The sequence below is a fragment of the Myiozetetes cayanensis genome, unplaced genomic scaffold, assembly GCF_022539395.1.
Source record: "Myiozetetes cayanensis isolate MyiCay16 unplaced genomic scaffold, myiCay2020 scf20-37, whole genome shotgun sequence".
Classification (NCBI taxonomy): Eukaryota; Metazoa; Chordata; class Aves; order Passeriformes; family Tyrannidae; genus Myiozetetes; species Myiozetetes cayanensis.
The window spans coordinates 45,432-69,014 of NW_026087412.1; the positions used below are offsets into that span (position 1 = coordinate 45,432).

The 23,583-nt window shown below is 36.7% G+C and overlaps 1 protein-coding gene and 1 long non-coding RNA gene across 3 annotated transcripts in view; one reads left to right on the forward strand and one right to left on the reverse strand.

Annotated features, from left to right (window-relative positions):
- The window catches only part of LOC126641132 (uncharacterized), a 16,160-nt gene extending 11,058 nt beyond the window's left edge, over positions 1 to 5,102 (forward strand). The window contains exons 2-3 of the long non-coding RNA XR_007629204.1: positions 1,555 to 4,595; positions 4,902 to 5,102. This is a non-coding gene — a long non-coding RNA (uncharacterized LOC126641132). The remainder of the gene's footprint in view (positions 1 to 1,554; positions 4,596 to 4,901) is intronic.
- Positions 1 to 23,583, reverse strand: part of LOC126641129 (BTB/POZ domain-containing protein KCTD5) — a 31,550-nt gene that overhangs the window by 6,802 nt on the left and 1,165 nt on the right. Inside the window, exons 2-6 of one of the 2 annotated variants that reach the window (XM_050317521.1) lie at positions 16,934 to 17,042; positions 15,745 to 15,836; positions 14,840 to 14,935; positions 11,686 to 11,802; positions 5,714 to 5,839 (exon numbers count right to left, since the gene is read on the reverse strand). In XM_050317521.1, the coding sequence (XP_050173478.1) occupies positions 5,714 to 5,839; positions 11,686 to 11,802; positions 14,840 to 14,935; positions 15,745 to 15,836; positions 16,934 to 17,042 (540 nt within the window). The remainder of the gene's footprint in view (positions 1 to 5,713; positions 5,840 to 11,685; positions 11,803 to 14,839; positions 14,936 to 15,744; positions 15,837 to 16,933; positions 17,043 to 23,583) is intronic. The other variant, XM_050317523.1, reaches the window with a different exon arrangement.

Consider the following 23,583-nt stretch of genomic DNA (forward strand, 5'->3'; position numbering starts at 1 on the left):
CACTGTTGCTGTAAACTGAATGGCAACCGTCAATAATGAGGTTAATTCTCAGGCTGAGAGGTACTCTAGAACTGTGACAGCAGGCTATAGAACCAATCATGACAGCAGCCAATAAAAGATTTAAGCAAAGCTTCAAACGTACTCAGCACAAGTACTTAAGACTGTTAATCTGTAGGTAAAAGTCTCATGATGCTTCATTTTCTTTTGCTTCTTGATACAGGAAGATGTTTTCCCTGGGCCACAACATGCTTTTGGGCATATTTTAGATGAAAACATTGCTTATTTCATGGGGATAACTTACTACATGTACTAAGCAAAAAGCATTTCATATGAAACTATAGGAATGATACAAGTGAATTCTGTGAAGAAAAGCCAGCCTCTGTAAATTACTCAGCAACTGCTTGTATAATAAACTAAAAAGGGACTAGACAAACTTACAGAAGATAGTGCCACTGATACTGACTCATGGTGTTACAGTGTCATTGTAGCTTCCATACAATCTTTTGGATGAAGGCATGAAGCCAAAATTCCTAAACTGAGGTTTACTGGAAGGTGGGGAAATGTATCAGGAGTAAATACCATAAATGCTTCATACTTAAAACTCTTTTCCTCGAGTTATTTGCTGTTGGTCACAGGTGAGAACAAGGTCCTGGAGTAGAAGAATGGCTAACGGTCTGACCCAGCAAATGTGGTCAGTAAGTGAAACCATATCCAACAGAGACAAAACCATGGCTGACACAAATACCTGTGCAGCTGCAGCTGGAAAAATAATATTCGATCTATTAATGTTGTTAATCTTTCAAATTTAATATTGAAACAGTTGAGTGCATTCTTTCCTAGAAGATAAAAAGTACTTACAAAATTAATATACTTAGAACTATTTTCTGTAGCGTCAGGAGCACACGCAATAAGATAAAGTTAAGCCAGATCTGGACACTGAACTTTGCACACTTTTAAACTCAACGTAAAATTCTATCATAGGCAATATTTTAACACACTTTGCTTGCTACTTCTTTGGTAACCTCTCTCTCTACTAAAGGGGAAATCAAAGAAGCTCAGAGTGGGGTGGGTTGGAAGGGACCTTAAAGATCATTAAGTTCCAACCCTTGCCATGGGCAGGGACACCTTCCACTAGCCCATGTTGCTCCAAGCCCTGTCCAACCTGGCCTTGGACACTTCCAAGGATGTGGCAGCCGCAGCTTCTCTGGGCCACCTGTGCCAGGGCCCCACTATCCTCATAATAAAGAATATGTTCATCATTATACCCAGTCAAAAACAACTGGTTCAAAAATTTGAACCCAATGTTCAAAAACATCGCCCCTTGTCCTCTCACTATGAGCCCCAGTAAAAAAGTCTTTCTCCATTTTTCTCATAAGGTTCTTTTGAGTACTGGAAGGCTGCAATAACATCTCCCCTCCCCTAGGCCTCCTCTTCTCCAGGCCAAAAAATCCCAACTCTCTCAGCCTGTCTTCACAGAAGAGATATTCCAGCTCGCAGACCATTTTCATGTCCCTCCTGTGGCCCCAGTCTCACAAGTCCATTTCTTTCTTGTAGTGGGAATCCCAGAGCTGGACGCAGCACTCCAGGCGGTATCTCATGAGAATGGAGTAGAGGGGGAGTACCACTTCCCTGAACCTGCTGGCCACGCTGCTTTTGTTGCAGTCCTGGATAACAGACTTTCTAATATGCAAGTATTGCTGGCTCATATCCAAGTTTTCACCCATCAGTATCCCCAAGTCCTCTTCAGTCAACCTATTTGTCACCAGTCTGTACTAGTACTTCGGACTGTCCCAACCCTAGTTTTCATGTTTCTGTTCTGTTTTCCCCTACAGGTGCACCAGATCCAAAGTTGACTTACACATTCTAAACAATGCTTAATGAACTCTCATATTCTAGAGGCCCGAGCGTGATTCTTCTTAGGGAAGCAAAACACGAGAACTATTTCCTCCCACTCAAAATAAAGGTGCTGCTGCTAGAAGAGTGTTTTAGGGAATGTTTTCCCCTCAGGCAGCTTAAGAATATTGCATTTGATTCCAGCATAGTGCCAGTTTATTTTTTTTCAATAAAACTTCAGATTTGATTAATTCCCTTCAGTCATTCCTGAAGACTTGGCAAAAGGTCTTCCTCTACTGTAGCAGTACTTTCTGTTAGCATCACTTAAGAAAATAATGTAGGTTTTTCTTCACTATGTGAAACAACTTCATAGAATCATAGCATATCCTGAGTTGGAAGGGACGCACAAGGATCATCAAGTGATGATCCCGGTCCTGCACAGGAAAACCTCAAGAATCACACCACGTATTTGGGAGCATTATCCAAACTTTAGAGACAAATATAAGGCTGCTTTACAGCTAAAAATTTCAGGTGTATAGGTAAGAAGCTAAAGTTTAATCTCGTGCAATGATAAATGTCTGATTTATACAGGTTCATGTGACTACCCACACTGTACCACTGAACATTCAATGGTATGTTATCTTCTGGAAACTGGAGAGCAGAATAAATATGAGCAGTGCTTGCAGACATGTTAGGAAAAGGTTCTTTCAGATAGAAGTTTTTTGGTGCTCTTCCACTTGTGACTTTTAAAGTACCTTCATCTTGTATCAAATGTCAAACAACAGTGGAAAGAATCCCTTCCCAGAGAGCTGTTTCCTGTTGCACCACAATCACACTATTTACTTCTATTTGCTACATCTCAATTAAAAAAATTATTAATTTCAAAATTATCAGATAAGACCACCTTTGGACTACGCTGCACTTCAGTCAAGTGTGCTAAATTATTGCCCAATCAGACATTTACTAGAATCTATATGATGAACTTTCCTTCTCAGCAAAGCTTTAAAGGAATGAATCACAATACAGTTTGTAACAACAACACTTATTACTCTGTCAAAGCAGCAATAATCCAGAACATGAATTCTATCTTTGCTAACCATGCTACAACTATAATCACAAACACACACACACCACCAGGACTAGCCAAAGGACAGCACTAGTGGGGGTGGGAACTGGATGGGGCAGAAAAGCACCTGGTTAAAATCCTAGGGCAGCTAGTGCTCACCATGACATTTACATTTAATCTGAGTCATTCATATCGTAATCCGTTTCTTCATCCTCACTCTGAGTGTCATGCAGCATGCAGCAAGTATAGAAAAAGGAAGGGAAAAGAAGAAATTGCAAGTGAGTCAGAGCTGCAACAAAGTACAGTCCACTTACACCTGAAGCATCTGGTAATGATATTTATTTACTTTTACCTGGGACCTCCACTCTTAGTAAAAAAGTATAACAGCTGGCAATTTCAAGAACGAACATAACAGATTTCATGAAAATTTCCTTTTCCAAATGTCCTAAAATTAGCAGATAGAAGCCAATAGTGCCATGCAACATAACAACAGGGAATGTAAGTATAGAGAAAAGTTAAATAAAACTGTAACGCTGGTACCTTAACTCTGTGTACTCTTCGCCATGGATGCAAAAGGATAATACTAGTATCTAACTTTGGATGTAGACATTATGAACAAGTTTTGTTTATTAGTCCCAAGAGTGTTCGGTCAATAAAGTCATATGAAAGAGAAGAATGCTTGTGGGACAGTGCCACAGCTACCAGTAAAAGCCACTGGAACCATTCAAGTTCAATTTTCTTTGCTTAGGTAAATTACAAGGTTACACAGAATCATCTACTAACTTACTGTGCTCACTGTTACCCAAAAAACCAAAACACAAGAAAAAGTCTCTAAGAAGGAATGAAGGTGAATAGACGACTATAAGAAAATGCTTTTTTCAATTCTGAAAGTCCAGGACTATTAACTAAAATTGAAGTGCTTGTCAACAAAAATTACATGCTGGCAGGTTTTTTTTGTCTAACCCAATCTGCTATAAAAGTAATAGGAAGACTTTATCATGGCATCTAAAAGTCAGTCCCAGTACATAAACATATTATTCTGTATATATCAGTGGATACCAGAATTTCAGTCACATGAACTTCATGAAGACCAACTCAGACACTACTGAACAGATTGTAGACTAGAGGATAATGCTAAGAAGGAACTATGGGCATAACAGCTCCAGAGGTTCAGTCAAGATTCCTGAACACAGCTGCCAGAAACCTCTCAAGCAAAATAATTTTTTTTTCCCTTTTTTTACCAGTCACAACATATATCTATGTGAAAAAAATCTGATCTATTAGAAACATAATATATAAAAATTATTCTGCGAGTACTGCCTATTAGTTGCTAGCAACAGCTAAACTCTTCCAGGACAAAAGGAATGAATATTTTTATCGCCAACCAAAATTAACAGTAATTCTTACTCATCACGCTGGTCAAATTATGCTCTGCTCCCATCTCTGAAACAATGATCAAGCAGCACATCAATGAAGAGGTCTAAGACAGTTTTTCTCAGAGCTACTCAGTTTACACAGTTGAACTGCAGTCTGAACTAGCTTTTGTATTTAGCCTTTAACACTTCCATTTGACACATATTTTCTTTTACATTAAAGATGCACTGGAACTCTGGCAACTTCTGAAATTCCCTGAAGATGTACTACCATTCCTTATGAAGATGTTTATTAGGCTCTAGAATTCCATGGTTTGTTTCAGGTAGGTATCTCAGTCCTAAATTACTACCACACAGCTCTAACTTGTCAAAGTTTTCCTGAAGCAAAAGTAGACCTCGACTAAGGTTTTGAAAAAAGAGTACCAGGTTCACTGTTGACCCTTAACTACATTAATCCTTTGGAAGTTTTATCTCAACAGTGACAAAAGAACATACATTATTAATTTCACTAGAAATCCAACATAAAGCTTGGAGTATTTTTATAGTGCATATTATAAAATGACTCCATATGCATAGCTACATAAGCATGTTACAAAGCACAGAAAGTGATGAGGTTTTATCTATTTTAGGCCTCACTGCCAAGACCTGGATCCATTATTTCAAAATTAATTTCTTCAATGGTGATTCTTGAGAAAGCAACCTTTGATGTTTCACCAACTGTTTTCCACCTACATATATGAAATCAAAGGCTTTTGATAAAGGAGTGTTTAGTTTGTCTGTAGTCATCTCCTCATACAATGCAGCAATACAATAATAAAAGGTGTTCACTATGCATGACAGAAAATACACTTCTTACATTACTGAACTGCTCTGCCTTATCACTAGTCAGCTGTGATTTTACATTTTCCCTTGTACAAACTCTGAAAGACAACTGAGTAAAATGCTAAGATACTGTGCCCATTACAATCCTTTTGTAAAGCCGGTTACAAAAAGTAATTAGGTAGAACCCTGAAAACATTAACCAAACAAGTACCTTCATCTTATAACATATTGAACATGACCCTTTTACAGAGATAGCATCTTACAAGCTCCATTTTTGACAGTAAGATTTCTTCAGTTGAAGTCAAGCAAGAAAAAGTTTTCAACTGAACCAGTGGCAGAATAAGAAAGCATTCAAACATATAAGAAACAAAACCTTGATTTTCAACTGTAAAAAACAGGTATTGAAAATGTACAGAGTATTGTATTTAAATAATCCACGCATGCACAAGTAATGCACGCTACCTGTACAATTCACAGTCTCTCATACAATGGACAGAGAGTTAGTCACGAGCAAGGGGGGGAAAAAACTAATGGTCCAGAGCAGAGGTAGATCTAGCACGACTTTGTGAAGCCCACCCAATTCAACATCATTTTTTTAGTTCGATGTCTAGCAATTTACCTTTGCTTTTTCACTGGGTTCACTGGTTGTGCCATATGGAGTGTTATGCAATTCCTTTGAGACAACACACAGAAATTCAGCCTGATCCTCATTGCCATAGTTATAGGAAGAACCAATACTGACCAGCTGAAAGATGAAAAAAAAAAGTCAATTACATTTCCACATTAAAAAAATCCCATAAAGTCTCACCATTAGTAAAAACAATCTTTACTCTTCACTGTTGGTTGTGCCTGAAGCACGATTCTCCACTTCAATGCAAATACGTTTTGATGTTGACAAATACATTGACACTGATGATAAGATAAACACAGCTTTTCTTTTTAAACAATTACAGAATTAATGATTTACAGTTATGATTTTACTGTGAAAGAAAAGGCTACAGAGGCAGGCCAGTGGAGAAGCAGCTTGTTCTGTTTCTGTTATTTACTGGGAACCTTCATATCCTCCAAAGTTAATTTCTAAAAGTTTGTATATGGTATCTTAACATGGCATGATTTAACATGTAAACACCTGCATGCAGGAAGCTGAAGGGATCCTCACCACCATTTACAGAATAATGGTATTTCTATTAAGACATATGTTGAATGGACAAAGACAAAATTTGCATTTGATCGGAAAACAGCAAGACACAGCATGGTGGGACACCAATTAACATCTGAAATTCATATGTACTGCTACAAGGAAGTTAATTAAGGAAGCGCTACCAGCGAAAGCCATGTATAATGAAATGTGACAAATTTACAAGTTTCTACAAGTCTCTATATTGAATGATAAATGACAATTTACTGAGAAAGGATATACTCAATATCAGTACTACCTCTCACACAGATGTTTATCAAATGGCAGAAATTGTCTTACTTTACACACAATGCACTTACCTAATGCTAGAAGCTTTACATAGCCTGTCTTTCCAAGACAGAATCAATTCAGATGTAGCTGGTTCACTTACATTAAAGTTTTATTTCAAAACCATGACAAGATAATGTATGATGCTATTACCACTGACACAGATCCAATCCTAAAAATCAACCAGTTGCAGAGATATTGTATCTGAATGTCATTACCAAAACTATATTGAATCCACCTACCAAATCATCACCCACATATAATAAGGCAAATATTCCACAATCTCTACTATATCATTAAAGTGCTCTGGTAATGGCCCCGTAGAAAAGGCCTGACTTGTTTTTTAGGGTAAAAGCACTTGAAAAACTGTGGTTATCTTTGTAAAGACAAACATTGTACTACCATTAGTCTAGTAGAACATCACAGAGAGTAAAAGCCTTGTTAAAGAATGGAAGATGCAGTCAGTATGAAATCTTCATCCAGAGTCTGTACTTGATTATTCCCTCAACAAAAATGGAAGTTAGACCAAGGTTAAAAGCAGCTTCCATACAGCACTGTCAGGAGAAATTAAAGCCTCTTTGTACTTCTAAGGAGAAGAGACAGATGTCCAAATGTTCCTGCACTGTGGTTAAGACAGCTAAGCAAGCAGCTCCACAGAAGGACAGAGCCGATGGCTACAGAGATCAGCAGGCACCGTGTCTGCACAAAGAACCAAGCTGATTTCAGGCCTAGGCAATGTGAAAGATTTTGGACCCTTATGGTATTACAGCATGCAAAGCTCAGCCTTCCATGAACAGAACTGGCCATCAAAATTCATCCTCTCAAATTATGTACTTTAACTACACTGTCTGGGTGTGATCACCAGAAATCTTTCCCTCCCTCCTCCTCTCCTAACATCGCTCTAGTTCTGCAAAATACATACACAGTCAGTAATGAACACAGACTGACCAAAAAATTAATGTGCTAAAGACATTTTTTCCATCAAAACTGTGTAATGAAGTTACTAAACCCGAAGTTTTTTAGAAGCACCAATGCAAACTCAATATAAAGGCACCATTTACCTTGAGACATTAAGTCAGCTAATCTTCCACGATGGATACTCTGCAGTCTGCACCATACCATATTTGAGTAATACAGAATCACAAAACCTATAAAGTAACTAGTTTCTTAGTGGAACAAAATGGACTAAGAAAAAAGAGCTGGAAAATCAACACAAAGTTACATCATATATTGAGATGATTTGTTGATTGTCTTCCCTATCAACAAAAAATATAACACACAAACGTTCAGAAAAAACAGCAGTTAAGTTGGCTCTAAACCCAACAAAGTGGTATGAAGTTTATCCTATATATTATATTGCAATTACAAACCATTAAATACAAATACAGTAACTGCTCCAATTATTGAGGTAAAAGATAGAACATTAAACAGTATTTTTAATCCACTTAAAGGCTAGAAAATCTTCAGAAAGTTGAATACATGTTTAAATAAAGCCAAAAAAAATTCACTTTCTCTGAAATTTGAATAAAATTCAAGCATATAATGGGATTAGTATACAGTCAACTTTTCTTCTTTCAAAATGGCAACAGCTATCAGATAAGCTATGATAACTAGCAGAAGAAAAAATACTTCTTTACTTATTGACTCTCTAAAGAAATAAATGATCTCTCTGAAAGTAGATACCATACAAAATCCAAACATCAGCCAAATCACCAATCCTGGTTCATCCAGGCTGACAGGTTCTCAGTTGATAATTACTTGCTATGCTTCATAATACAACCAGGTAAGTTAACCTTTTGCACATTAAGTCTTTTTAGAAGACATGGCAGAATGAATGCTTATTAGCCAGTTGGACAGGACTACGGATTTGTCTGACTGCAAAATATTTTATTTTTTTTGCCATTATTGATCAGCTGGTGCATTTCAAGATAAAGTCACTTTTGCAACATTAAACACAGGTTCCCCAAAACTCCAACTCATGATACTCCCATAAGCAGTTTTGTAGGTGTGCAGCTAAGAATATATATGTATTTGCATAGTATCAACAGCATGCCGGAAGTTTCATTGCAGCTTTTTGAAATGCATCAGCAATAAGGTTGATGGCAGAAAAAGAAACAATGGAAAATGACTGCAGATTAGAACTGAACTGTTGTGTCAGGAATTAAGATCAAAAATAAAGCAATGTTTTAGCACTCCTATTCCAAAAGTCACCCCATTGTTCCCAGTGCTGGTGGCAACACTGAGAAAGATGCTGATAAACTAGAAGACTGCCCCCCACCATGTCCACCCATCCCCACACCACCAACCCTCATGCCCCGCCCAAAAAAAGAACCCACAACAAATCAGAGTAATCTGAGGTCTGCAAAACAGGTGTTACAATGCATAGTCAAAGTATTTCAGATTATCCAGACTTTCTGAAAAGATAACCTCTTTTTGGCTCATGGGGCTTAAACAACCAAGAACTTAAGGATGGAAAAAAAGAATGTTTTGAAACTCTGAATTTCACAGATTTGTGTGGTGTTATATATACCCATATGTATGCATACATGTATCTATTTTTCCTCATTGGTTTATTCCTTCCATGACTTGTTTCATTACACTCCTTACTAAAGCTGTGTGATCCTCATCAAGCATCCCTGTTAGCCCCAACAGTGTCACAACTGAGCACAGGAAAATGCCAATGCTAGTTAACACAGAAAATTCAATAAATATTGCTCCATTCACCATCTGAATGGAATAAGGGTGATGACACTAACAGGCTGTCAGCTACAACTAAAAAAAGGCAGGAATGGAAAGCATTATTATTATTATTATTAAATCAACAGAAATACAGTTATTGCTTGATGTGCCAATAGAGGTCCTGAAAAGATTTTCCTGAGAAGACAAAGAAATCAAAATAAGGAAGTTCCTGTCTCATAGTAAGGAACCTTATTTTCGAAGTGAAAAAATCTCATGCCTAACTGAACTGAGACTTATCTCAAAACCAGACACATTTCAGTAACTGCCTATACAGATTTACTATATTGGTTTAGCAATATTGATTCCAAATCTATATAGTATATTTACCAGACAAATCGGGAATAGTATTACCAACTCACATAACCACTCCAACTTGCACAAAAAGCAGCCCTGTCTTCCTCTGCTTCCCAGTGGAGTTACTCATATTAACCAGCTCTTCTACTTCACCACTACCAATTTCCTTCTCTATTTTGTGATGGCCCAATTCTCAAAACCAAGTAAATTTTTCTCAAACTCTATTTTAAATATCATTGTACTTAGAATATTACTGCTTCTATTTCAGATATATTGAACTTCTTCCACACTAGCAAGCTTGTCTTGAAAAGCTTGTGGAGTTTTTTAATTACACTAAGAGTTGACAGAATAAAAGAAACATCTCCCCCCATTATTTTTTTACAGAATCAAGTTGTATAACTCTAAGAATGGCCTCTGTGCCTTTTAGAGTTATAATGCATTTGTTCTATTGCCTTCTCAAAGGATTTGCAAAAGTTTATAAAGATACAGACACATCAGCTCTTAAACTCAGAACTGATGACTGACCCCAGGCCTGAAAGCACATTTATTACAGGTCTCTTAAAGTAACTATCAGACTTCAAACCTTCAATTTTTTTAATTATTATTTTTTATTTAATTTATTATTTTTTATTAATTATTATTTTTATTTTTACCTGAATTTTACCTTTATTTTATTATTACCTGAATAATTTCTTCACTGCCTTCCCCATCTTCCATTTTATGATGCTGAGTTTTACTTTGAGCTATCTAGGATATGAACACATGAATAACATCATGCTGCCTGTACCCTACACATACCTAACGAGCTGCAATGCTTATTCTAATCCAGAAAGTCTGCAAACTCACAGCATTGATTCCACATTCCAAATGTTCCCTACACAACTGAAAGAAACAGACAGTGCTTGATACATCAAAAGCAGATTCTGGAATACAGTGGGGTAACAGTCCACTTTTAAAATCTAGAATTGCATGGCTAAGCATCCATGTAAAGTCAGAGGCAAAACTCTGCTTTTATAAAGCCGCTTCACAATCATGTTATCTTCATGATGTTATACTCATCTTTCAGACTGAATAACCGTATATATAGGAAGGAAAAGAACAAGTACTCCAAGCATTTTATTGATGAAAAATACTACAGAGCACAAGGTTCACAAATTAATTCATATATGACACTTCAAAATGGAGCACAGACATGTAAAAGATTGGATTTTTTTGCTAACCAGTTAGCAAAATGGTGACTGGTAAGCAAAAAATCCTCCAATGTTACTGGTTAGCAAAAAACCTTCCCAAACTCATGAATATTTGGAAGCAACAAAGCAATTAAAAAAGCAGTGAAAAGAGAACAAGGGGAGAAGGAAGGATGAGCCTAAAAAGCCAATGACTGAAGCTAGGATTCTCCATTTGGGTTTCAAGAAAATGTCCCAGGACAGAAAAACCCCAAACAACAAAACAATAAAGCCAAAAAGCCACCCAGGATGGTTTTGTTCACTTGAGACAAAATTTAAAACTGTTGGTTTTGTTCTCCCCTCACTCCGCCATATGAAAAATTCCTGTTATTTGTTGTTCGAACATATTTCATCCATCTAAAAAACAGTTAAGTTCTGAGTTACCAGAAATAAAGGGTTCAAGCTCAGAACTTAACTGGCTATTTGGTGGATGAAATAATCATTGTCCCAGTTTGACCGTAACACAGAAATCTGTGTTCTTCTTCTGAACCCACTGAACTCAAAGGGTTCCTAAGGTTTGAATTATATTCCTCTTACTTAACAAGTATGGATGACAGGCTGTTAAATTCAGAGGAAGATTTAAGGAAAAGAAGTTACCTATTGAGACGGTAAGAACCCTTCCTAAAAAAAACATTTAACTAAATAACTAGGGGATTTTTGTTTGGTTGATTTTTTATTATTTTTTACAATATGAACATTCATAATGTATAATGAAATACCATGAATATAAATAAAAACCAGTCACAAATACACACAAATTACTACGTGCTATACATCCAGGAATAAAGTGGAATGATTTGAAAGCAGCAGAAACGCAAGGAGGCCAAGCATATCAGTGTGAGGGCAAAAAAGAATGGTGTGACACACCTCACTGCAGCATTTCTGGAAGCATCTCTCTTCCCCTTTCACTTCCCGTGACACTATCAGCAGATACTCTGACTGCTGAGCCCGGCCACAGCTGTACTGGGAACCTATACTGACAAGCTGAAATAACCAATCAAAGCAAAACACAAAAAGAAACCTTTGTAAAGCTGAAGCACATACCATTATCCAAATTGTACAATTAACAGATGAGCTGAAACGTTCAGGTTACATTTACTTGGCACTAGAACAGGTTGTTATCAAGCTACAACTTCATTTCCACAAAAAATAATTACTGTGGCAGCTGTAAAGACCTTCGTAATTTCAAGGGAAGTTAAGAGTTACCGACAGTAAGACAGAAAACTCCCCGTGTCACTGTGGTGTAGCCAACTACTCTAAAAACATAAAGTTCAGTGCACTATGAAAGCGAGTGTTATTTTCCTGTCACACTTGCCAAATGGAGAAGGTAACGTGGATAGAAGGTGTTACGTAAAGCAATATATCAAGCCTGGGTATGAAAGAGCTTCATCTTGTTCCAAATACTGATCAACAAAATACAGCTAAGGAAACATATGAAGTCATCTACAGGACTAAAAGTTGGGTGCTCTAAGTTGCTTTCAGAAGGGGTCATTTACAGAAGATCCAAGAAAATAACTGGAGTGGAAAAAAAAAAAAAGGTCTGTTTTGTTCCCATAAAAACCACTACCAAGAACTCTGGTCATACTTGCCAACCATCTAATAATTCAAAATTCAGCATAACCTCAGACTTGTTATTACAAAAAATATTTTACCTTAATAATCCTTGGCAATTCCTAGCCCATTTCAATTAAAGCATACCTGTCAGTGCCCATGAGAAAGATTAGAGCCTTAAATTAAGTGTGAAGAACTAGACAACAACTGCTATATTCTGAGTAAACTAAAACACGTCAACTGAAATTGACATGGATAAGAAGGCCCATGAACAGCAAATTTATATACATCCTGATATTGTTATGTGAATAATTTTGAAGGTAGCAGCAAAATACCGTCCTCCTCATACTGTGAACGTGCTTAAGAGTGCATTATGGTGACAGGCTCAGGTTACATTAATCATTAAAATTTACATGACCAACACCACTGCTGTCTAAAGCCTTTGTATGTACCAATTTTGTATAGTCCAAAGTTTCTTATGTTGTATTGCCAAAATATTGGCTTTTTCGGATTGCCTGAAGAAGTAACAATTGAAGATAAAAAATCCTCTACAAAATAACCCACTGAAATCAGAAAAGTAGGGCACCATAATTTTTGGTAATAGATTTTGAAGTAGGACTAATACGTAATTGTACTGTTCTAGCAAAGCTTTCTCTTACATTCTTTGGAAAAGGGCATCAAAACATCTGCACAACTGCACCAAAAGTTCAGCACCTTCCACTCCTATTTAATTACCACATCCAATCATATTTTACAATAAAATTTTGAAATGTTAAGGGGAAAAGAAATGGTTTTGATCAAAACCAACCATTTAGACATATTGCATGGGGCTCAGAGCACAAGGACTCCCAATCCATAGGAATATCACTCCTCTGAAAAAGCTGATGATTTCAGCATTTTTCATGTATGAAGTGTGGTGGATGCCACCCCAAAAACTCCTGAAGGAAGCATGCTGCTGAGCAACACGGGCTTAGAAAAGATAAAAAATTACAGAAATGCTACAGTGTTCTCAGATCTTCACAATAAAACTGTTCACATTATACAGAATATACTAATCCTATTCCAAGTGAATGCTGGATGCTAAAAGCAGGTCTCCAATACAACCAAAGAAGGGAATGGCCTAGTGTGAGGTAATGAGATGCTGAGCATTATAAGATTACACAGCTATTGTGTTTATCTACTCTAAACTATGTGTCTAAAAGAGTGCAACATGAGAGAGGGAAGTGGGAAGAAAGCTGAATGAAACAAGGGCGTAATGTTCAAGAAAACCACTGGAATTTTCCAGTTCTAAAAGAGATTATAACAGTTTTTTCAGAAGCTGCATTGTCAAACCAGTATTACTCCCAAATACAAATATCCCCAAAGACTGTAAGGCTTCAGGATAGGTAAAAGCCATGGTATCATTTACTATTTTAAAAAGTAAAGAATCTCTGTTCATAATGAAAGCTAGTTTCTCCTGTGCATTAAGTGAGGGCTTTTTACAGGAACTTCAATAACATTCACCTCCTAGCATGGCAAACAGACTTGGTAATACTTGAGCCAGAGAAGTGAAGAATTAAAAGCTGTCTGTTTGCTCAGGATGTCTCCACGACACCAGCATCTTATGTATTTCAGCAAATATAAGCAAAATGTTCTCTTTTACCTTTGTGTCCTGAACATTTTAAAAATGTTGCTTTGTTGTATTATTAGAATGAGACTGCACAGGATAACGGACTTGTGCTTATTCCAATCTCTCCTAGGCATCAGACACTGAAAAAGGTGCTGACGGCAGAGCACTCATGTCTCAGAGTTAACAGATTCATTGTTCCAATGCAATTAAATATTCTGCTAGGTTAGGAATGTGAAGGATGAAGAAGTTGTACAGTTAGTTTCTTATTTACAGAGATTGGCAAAAATAACACAAAGATCATCTTGCAATTTTACAATGCATTCTTGAATGTACACACAAAGCTACTTTTATACAGTGCAAAGAACATTCACACAGCTCACAGCTATCCAGCTCCACATCCACACTGGTGAAGTCCACTTTCCTATGTCTATCAGTTTTCTATCTGAAGAATCACTCTTTGGGCCTGACAAACATTTATCTTCCAAGCTCATGTTTTTTTACTCAGAGCTCTTTATATCTACATTACCATTCACATAAACTTGTATTAGATAATTTTGGTTGATTCACCCTTCAACTGCTCATGTGTAGACACTGAAGAATTACATTTCAGACATGATGTAGATGTTTCTAAAGAAAGTCAGCACAATTTACCTCCTGGAAAGCTAATTTTTTTTTTTTGTTCTATGACAAATACAAACACAAGTATCACATTTTAACTTAACTGTGTATGTATGCTCAAATTCTGAAAATGACTGAGTTACAAAAGATGCACAGAATTTAATTTATTTTATACTCCTTTTTCACAAAACTGATCTTTTAGAAGACTTTTTGTAACTATAAAAACCCAAATGGGTTTTTTACCTGTTCAAATTTCCAGCCATCGGACATTGTGGAAACCATTTGAGTGAGTTCCTCTTCCTGGCACTGCAGCACTCTGTATACGTGTTTGACTGGCACCTTCAAGAAGAAATATAAGATGCTCAATAGGTCATGGAATTCACCATGTTTGCGACTTGTCTGAAGCAGCCCTTACCTTCTAGAAATGATAAGCAACACCACCTGGAACTCATACGGAGCAATGGATAACTAGGACCATTTTAGGTGAGACCTTTAGTAAATGCTATCAGAGCAACCCTGCGATCCCACATTCTGACTTCAAGAGAAATCTGGCAACATGAGTTTGGAATATCTCCACGAAGACTAAGTTACAGAACAAACTTTCTCTATTGTATTCACTTCCACGGAGAAACATTCATGAGCTGCTATGAGAAGAAGCAGTCTTCTCAACCACAGAGCGCTACAAATAAAGAACCTAACTTTGCTACAAAAAAAGGAGCTAAATAGCATCTGTATGTACGCTGCGTAAACACACTGTAGAAACAGCAGTTGTACCATAATAAGGGAACTTCATCATATTCAGAGTACTTAAATGTAAACGAGAAAGATATATTCTAAAAAAGCTGTTCTCTAAAACAAGTATTTGCAGAAATGATATGACAAATTCTACTATTACCAGACATTTTGGAGCAATTATTTAGACTGTTTCATGTTTTGTACAAGATTTGTGAACTTTGCAAGTAGATTGGCAGGAGCCAGCCATTAAGAATATTAATCCTTGTATACTAAGGGTTCCAGCTCATCCGGAGATGGAGGGAGCCATTCAGTATCTTACTAGGGAAATGAGCAGTTAGATAAAAAACACATGGAACCCACCCAGTGCTTGTCATAGAACAAATAATCAAAAGCACACTAGAAAACAGCCTTACCTGTGAGATTTTGCTGTCTCTTTCCCTTATTTTGTCCTTTACCAGTTTTATTAGTGACGTGATATTGTAGAATTCAGCCTCTTCCAGTACACCTAATATGAAAACATTTTTTGGAAAGACAGTGCAACCAAAGATTCCATAACAAAATCACCAATCAGTTCCTATGATTATCTTCTCTACAGCTATAAAAAATTATTTATTTTACCCTATGATAAGATAATTTACCAACCTAATGATTCTTGCCTCCTTCAGGCACAGGTAGTTCAATGTTTAACTCATTCTAAAAAATTGTCCTAAAAAACCCTCAAAGGAAACGGAAGCCATTGCACACACAGAATGAGGCAGGAAACAAAAAAAGGAGCACAGACACCATTCCACAGCAAACTGATAGACAACCATAGCTCAGGCCCTGCCTCTGGCTGGAATGCAAAAGAGAAATTCAAATAATCCTACTGAAAAGCTCTGCAGCTGCTAGCATGCAGGAAATTTTTCTTCCTGTCATTTGATCCTGAAACAAAAGCTTGAAGTTACTGCTTCAACTCACATGTTCAAGGCTTACCTGTTTTCCACATGTAGTATGAGCTTAATAATGCATGTGGAAATTATATTTCATACTATTTCCCACTAATATTGTTAAATTGTATTTATCTTTGAAAAATTTCTTCCATACCTTATCAATACAGTTTTAGTACTATATGTTTTAAAACAGTCATCCTCCATTAGGGTAAAATTGTTACAAACTGGGGACAGGGAGGAAGAAGCTGAGGGAAGAATTTAGTCTTCAAGAGCATATTCCACACTTCTGAACATCCCAGACCTTCACCCTTACTTTGATTTACATCCTCCCAATCTTGTTTCCCAGGCAGGATTCTTTTGCTTGAAGAGGACTAAACCCGAATATTTCACACAGTCACAGATGAAAGATACAAGACTACACAATAAAAGCCATCTCCTATCCTGTTTGAATACTTACAGGTGTTGTGCAATTAGGAATCATACTCAAAACACTCAGCTAACAGCACATACTATTAACTGTATGATGCCTATCAGCTTTGCTTGAAACAGATTGAAATGCTACACTGATTAAAATTTACCATCTAGTTCTAAATTAGTTTTGATGACTCAAAAGCAGTGAAAATAATAAGCAAGGGACAAGTAAACAGGTAAAGGATATTTAGGAATGTCTTACCTTCCTCAGCTAGGTCCTTGTTAATAACCAGTTTCCCGTGTCTCAGATAGTTCAACACTGGCCCAAAGTATGTTGGGTCTCTGTCTATTAAATAGGCACCCGTTTCATCCTAGATTAGAAAAACAAACAAACAAAACCCAAACAAAACCCCAAACAAAAACAACAAAACACAAAAACCCAAACAAACAAGCCAAAAAAACCACAATGATTTGAACATCCAAGTGAGAATTGCAACCTAATATTCAGCTTGGCATCTGAATAGTAAGCAGATATTCAGATGTAGCCACATTCATTAAAGTCAAATTTATTAAAGACATTAAAAGGAAGAAATTCAGCAATGTAGTTGTAACTTTACCAGACTGATCACTCAAATCATGTAATACAAAACTTCTCTTACCTGATTAATCACCCACAACCATTTATCAAAGGGTATCAAATACTGCTAGCATGAAAGATCTAAGTAGTAAGTGAAAACACTGAAAGTTAAGGTTAAAAATAAAACAAAGTGAGGAATTTTGTTTTTGAAATCTGAACAAGGGCTATATTCTAGCAAGGTTCAAATATCAGTTTTTCCTTTTTTTTTTTTTTTTAATTAAAGGCAAACAAACCTACTTCTTTTTAACCTCAACATTTTGTTCTAAAATCATTTGGTTTTGTCTTAGCTCCAATGTACAAAAACTCAGGGTACTGAGAACTGCCATGTACCAAGCAAGGGTATGTGGATTTTCTAAAAAAAGTACACTGGAGTTGCAGTTTCTACCTACCTCGTGCAGACAGTGAAGGAATAGATCAAATTAACTAACACTCAGTTTACTGAACAGAGTACAGCATTTTGTGAAATGCAAAAAATATCAAGAAATCCAGAGCTGATATTCCTGACAAAGAGAAAATTGGTATCTCCTATGTTATTTACAATCTATGTATGAACTCCTGTGATCAATGCAGTACTGATATATTTTGCGCTGGCCAGAGGTCTAAGGAAGATTCGTAAGATATATGTCTAACAGATCTATTGCTTCTTTCTACTACCAAATGGATCACTGACAGTATTAATCCTTTAGGTTTTGGCACAATAAATATCTTACCAATACATACTGAAGATGTGGCAGCACCCCCAACACTCATTTTACTTATTCTTAATATTCTAGTAGTTTACAGGAGATACTCAAAAAAGCATCATTACTAGCAATCCTAGCTAAATTTGAATCATTCTCCCTGGAAACCACATATGCTAGTGATACTTGCTGTTCCACATGAAAAAAGAAAATTCTACTGACCCGATCCTTTGCATTTGAACATTAATGCTTATATATAAAGGTTTGCTTACTGAACTCAAATACCTGAAAACTCTTTCTACTTAACAGGACCTAGAGTTCCAAAAAATGCTTAATTGGAAAAAAGATGGTGGATATATTTTCAGATACATGGATTTCATTTCTGAATAACTGCACTTGTCTAGCTGGGGTTGGTAGAATGTAGAAAGACCAGAGCCTGAACTACAAAAGCCATAAACACTTTTCTATAATCACAAGCTAAATGCTGTACACACTTAGACACACTGTCACTTTAGAAGAACTGAAGGGGTGTTTAATTTTATATAAAATTAACTGTTCGAGAAAATGTTTAATACATTAAAACATGATGTCAGCTAACCTACACTCAGATCAAACAATGCTCGATGAAGTCTAATCACAATTTCTTCTCATCTAAACTCAAGGTCTCACAGAAGTGAGGCTATGCACCAAAACCAGTAGATAGACAAAGTGCATAAGATGGTATAGTTTTAATATGTCACATTTAAATACATTTATGTTACCAAAACAATTCAAGAATGAACAATCTACAGATAAAACCCGAAGAAATTAAATTAGCTGACAACTGTATGAATTATAAACTGAAATGTATTATTCCGTACAGGAATAGAAACCAGTCAAGTTGAAAAGTATAATCTAAAACAGATAAAAAGAAACACTGTTTTAAAGAAGAAAAGCGCAGTATTTGGTCATCAGTTGAACTGAATATGAGAAACCTATGGGCCTACAAAACTGGAAGTCCCCCCAGTTAAGAGAAATAAATCTCTAGAAATAATCTTGTTCAATAAGATTATTGTAATTCTTTACACTACAGTGTTTGCTCACATCACCTTATGAAGCAATACTGGTCACCAGCTCTACACCACTACAGAGACAGAGAGGTGGGTCTGGGAAGCAAAGTAACTAAAAGCTCTAAACGAAATCTCAAGTAACAGTGGCTACTTCACTCTTTGCAAAAAAGGACCCGAACTTTTTTTTTTTCTTTCCTCTTGTTTTTTCCTTTTTTTTTAAACAGATTACAGTATCTGAAATTTCCCTTCCATAAGTAGATTTCTATATACACTAAACAAGCTTTCAACATAATCACAAAGGGAAGAAGCTATGTCAGGCCTTCTCTTTAAACTTCCACCTTATGAGAGGTTACATATGAATTAAATGCAATTCCAGTAGTGTCATTGTTTACTCTGTGATGCCTTTCAGGCAATAATGTGTCTTGAAAAATAATAAAAAAGAAGGTGGCACACACAAGTCTTATAATTTATGATGCAATAGAAATTAGCAAATATCAATACTTATAAACTCTGGCTAAATGCTAACAGTGTGCAGTACAAATTCTGTCAATAGCACTCACTTTAGCATGTAAATTCCCTGCAAAATCTGCCTACCCAAACATGTCTACAGATATGGAAAACACGCATTAATTAACATTACTCCAGAGAGGAAGATGTGTGTCTTGAACACTGACCTCGCAGCTCCGGTTTGCTACAGACTAGCAGCAGGGAGTCACCCAAAAAGGAAAACCAATCAGTAAAGAATAGTGTAACCATATGCAAAAAACGCACAGGCAAAAGGGGCACAAAATTTACTTTCTCCGCATCTTCCTATAGAAAATGCCTTATTGTTCCTCCTTTAGAATGAGCTGCCTGAATATCCTTCAATATATGCTAAGCACTTCATGTTGAAATCACTAAGAAAAGCCGATTACACTAGATCTTTAAGGATATTTATGTAAACATAAATCCAATAAAATCTGACACAGAAGTGTAGTTATCTGCTCTACCCAGAACACTCAAAATACAGGTCATAAGTCTATCAGAATATCATCAGGATTGTTTTCATCCACATGTACATGAAAGCACATTGTATTCTCTTGTGTAATTAGCATTTTGACAATTTCTAAAAGAAAGTTTTATTTTAAGATAAGAATATTAAACTGCAGTTAACATGCAGTCTAGAAATTTAAATACATAGTTACAGTCTGCACAGACATAACTACCCTTAGGTTGCTAGCTTAAATATTAATAGACTTTGGTGTCCCAGCTAAGCAATTTCCTCTTCTAACTAGTAAATTAGGCCTCTACAAGCTTCGAGCAAGTTTGAATCTTCACTGACAACAACTAGTGTGGGTATTTAAAAGACGTTTCCCGCCCGAACTTCAAGCAAATACCACAAATGTCAGACAAATCTATATTCTAATAAGATTTCAGTTTTCTCTTGTGCGTATATATGTAATGCAAACAGGTGATAATGTTCACCAGAACAGCAGCTGAAACTCACTTTCCCTCTATTCAGTAGTCACATCACCCCAGATTTTGACCCCAGAGGTGTTTCATGCAAATTTTGACACTCTTCATAAGAAAACTCAAAGCAAAAGTGCTAATTAATCACACAAGTGTTTGTATCTTTACCCAGTTCTATTTTTTGCATTACATCTCTAGCAAGTTTTTCCTTTCTTGTCTATAAGTCCTAGAACCTCTTCCACATGCACTTATGAGGGCACCATTTAAAAGACAGCATTGCTCAGGTACAGTGAACCTGCATTTGTTTATCACCACTCTCCCATACCATGGAATTTTAGAGGAAGCCCTAATAATTTGCTCTTAAATTTTCAATCACCTAGTTGAGCAACACACAAGTATTTTCAAAGAATTTGAAATATATTGCCCACAATATTTAAATGATTGTGTATTCCTGTTGCAAACATTTCCACTTCAATTAAAGAGACTGAGGTTCAAAAGAATCATAATGAACACTTACCCTGATCTTAGTTTAAAACACACATAGGACTCAATTTATTTATAGTGAAATTTAACCTTTAGAAATAAGTAGTGAAACCTAACCATTTAGTTCAAGCCATTCCAACAAATAATTACTCTCACTGTTAACATTATGTGCTTTCTATCATGGACATCTGTAGTTTGACACTTCAACAGTTGGACCTGACAATAGACATTTGCTAGACTGAACAGGCTTCACTATTAGATTTCTAGTCTCCATTTATGTACTTCTGGACTGAGAAGTCACTCCTTAAACTCCTTGCCAACAAAACAGCTTTGTTCTTTATTAGTGTGACACTGAATTGTGGATACTAGAGTCCGGTTCAGGATTCCAGTAGGACTCAAACAGTGGACCAAATACATACACCTTCCCAATCCCATTTAACAATCTCCCTAAGAATTGCATTAAAACAGTATTTGAAATGCCATAAATTTATTTCCAGTTAATTATCTTCATTGAGACCAATACTTTTCCAGAATGGATACACTCAGAATCCACACCACCAAGCTGAGTATTTTAAAAAATTACATCATTTACATATATTGAGCAAGCACAAGTTCTGCTAAAGCAGTAATATGCACAGAAATATAGTAATATTTGGCACTATATCTGGACTTAGAAATAATTGTATCCCCTACCCTCTGTGCTTTTTAAATCTTGAGCTAGTTGCCCAGAGCACATTTTTCACAAACTATGTGGTCTAAAAACTTTGAGTGTCAGCAGACTGCCAGTACTTATCAAAACTACATCAGTAACACAACCTAACTAACTAGTCAAATATAGAAATATCTCAGTTATTTCTTAGAATAATGACTACAATTTAGATATTTCTTAGCAATGACAGTTAAGGATGTGCTGCCAGGAAGATTTTGATTTTTCTAAAATATTCAGTGCTTGCTTGCTTCCTTCCCCTACAGATTCCACCTCAGTACAAATACATCTAACTTTAGAAAGGCACTAAAAATCAAGCATGAATACTGTTGCCAAAACCTTATTAAGAAAGTCTGACAATCTTCTCGCTTAGGGGAAAGTTAAAAGACTGATAGACCAGTTTGTAAAAGAAAAACTGGTATATAGCTAAAGTAGGAGGTGTTGAAATAGACAAATATCTGGCAATAATGCAGTAAAAGCATGAAATTAAACAATGATGAAAAGGTGAGCAAGGCTCTGCTTCTCTATTTTTATGTATTCATTTCTGAAGCAAGATTTAAATATTCCAGAAAACAAATCCTATTGTTAAGAGTAAGTATGACTACTACCACTCCTTTGCTGAAGTGATTCTCTAAAGGTCTTAAATACAAAGTTGTGCGTGAGCATGACACTGTGACACATACTAAATTCAGAGAACCTATGTCACCATCTCATTCCATTAAACACTAGTTTTGCCGCAGGGAGTGCCAAGGTTAATCTTTCCTCTGTTGCAAGTGGAAACGTATCTGACAACGTAGGCTGCTCCACTCTACTCAACATTAGCACCTGAAGGTAGCTTGAAAGCAAACCTGCTCCCTTTATTTAAGTCTTTCAGTTTTTTTAGCAGCAATCATTAAGGAAATCACAGAATCACAGATTATCTTGAGCTGGATCAATGACCCTTGTGTCCTGGCCCTGCCCACAACACCCCAATAATCCCACCCTGTCCCTGAGAGCAGTGTTCAAACACTCCCTGAGCTCTGTCAGCCTTAGAGCCATGACCACTGCCCTGGGGAGCCAGTTCAGTGCCCAACCACCCTCTGGGAAAAGAACCTTTTCCTGATATCCAACCTAATCCCCCCTAACATAGCTCCAGCCATTCCCTCGGGTCCTGTCACTGGTCACAGAGAGCAAGATTGGTGCTGTGCCTTGTAAGGAAGCTGCAGACAGCTATGGGGTCTTCCCTCAGTCTCCTCTTCTCCAACTGAACAAGCCAAGTGACTCGAGCTGCTCCTTCCATGGCTTCCCCACAAGGCCCTTCACCATCTTTGTGTCCCTCCTTTGGATGCTCTCTAAAAGCTTTAGATTCTTCTGATATTGTGGTGCCGAAACTGCGCCCAGGACTTGAGGTGAGGCTGCCCCAGTGCAGAGCAAGGCGGGACAATCCCCTCCCTTGCCCAACCGTCGATGCTGTGCCTGATGCCCCCCAGGGCTGGCCTTCCAATCTGCCAGGGCATATGGCAGTGCCTTATCTTTTATTTAAGAGAAACCTTTACTCTCCCAAGTAAAGACAATTTCTGACCTATCAGCAAGCCATCTACATTTTTTAATTTACTTTTATAGGTTAGTTTAAGCTCTTCAGAAACACTCAAGCCAAACCAAAGGCAACAAGAAAAAAAAAAAACACTCCCACACCACTACATTTGAGGTTGGTTTTTTTTTTTTCTCTAAATCTGGAACTAGGTCCTGTTCCCTACCTTTTTAAGTGTTCAAATATCCTTCCAGGAAGTTATACCTGAGAAAATAATGAAATCTACTACAAGCCTCACTTGGCTATGTATCAAAAAATGGATATATATTTAAAAAAATCAAAATTTAAAAAATTCATATATAAAAAGCAACTCTTTATTTTAAATGTGTTGGTTATAT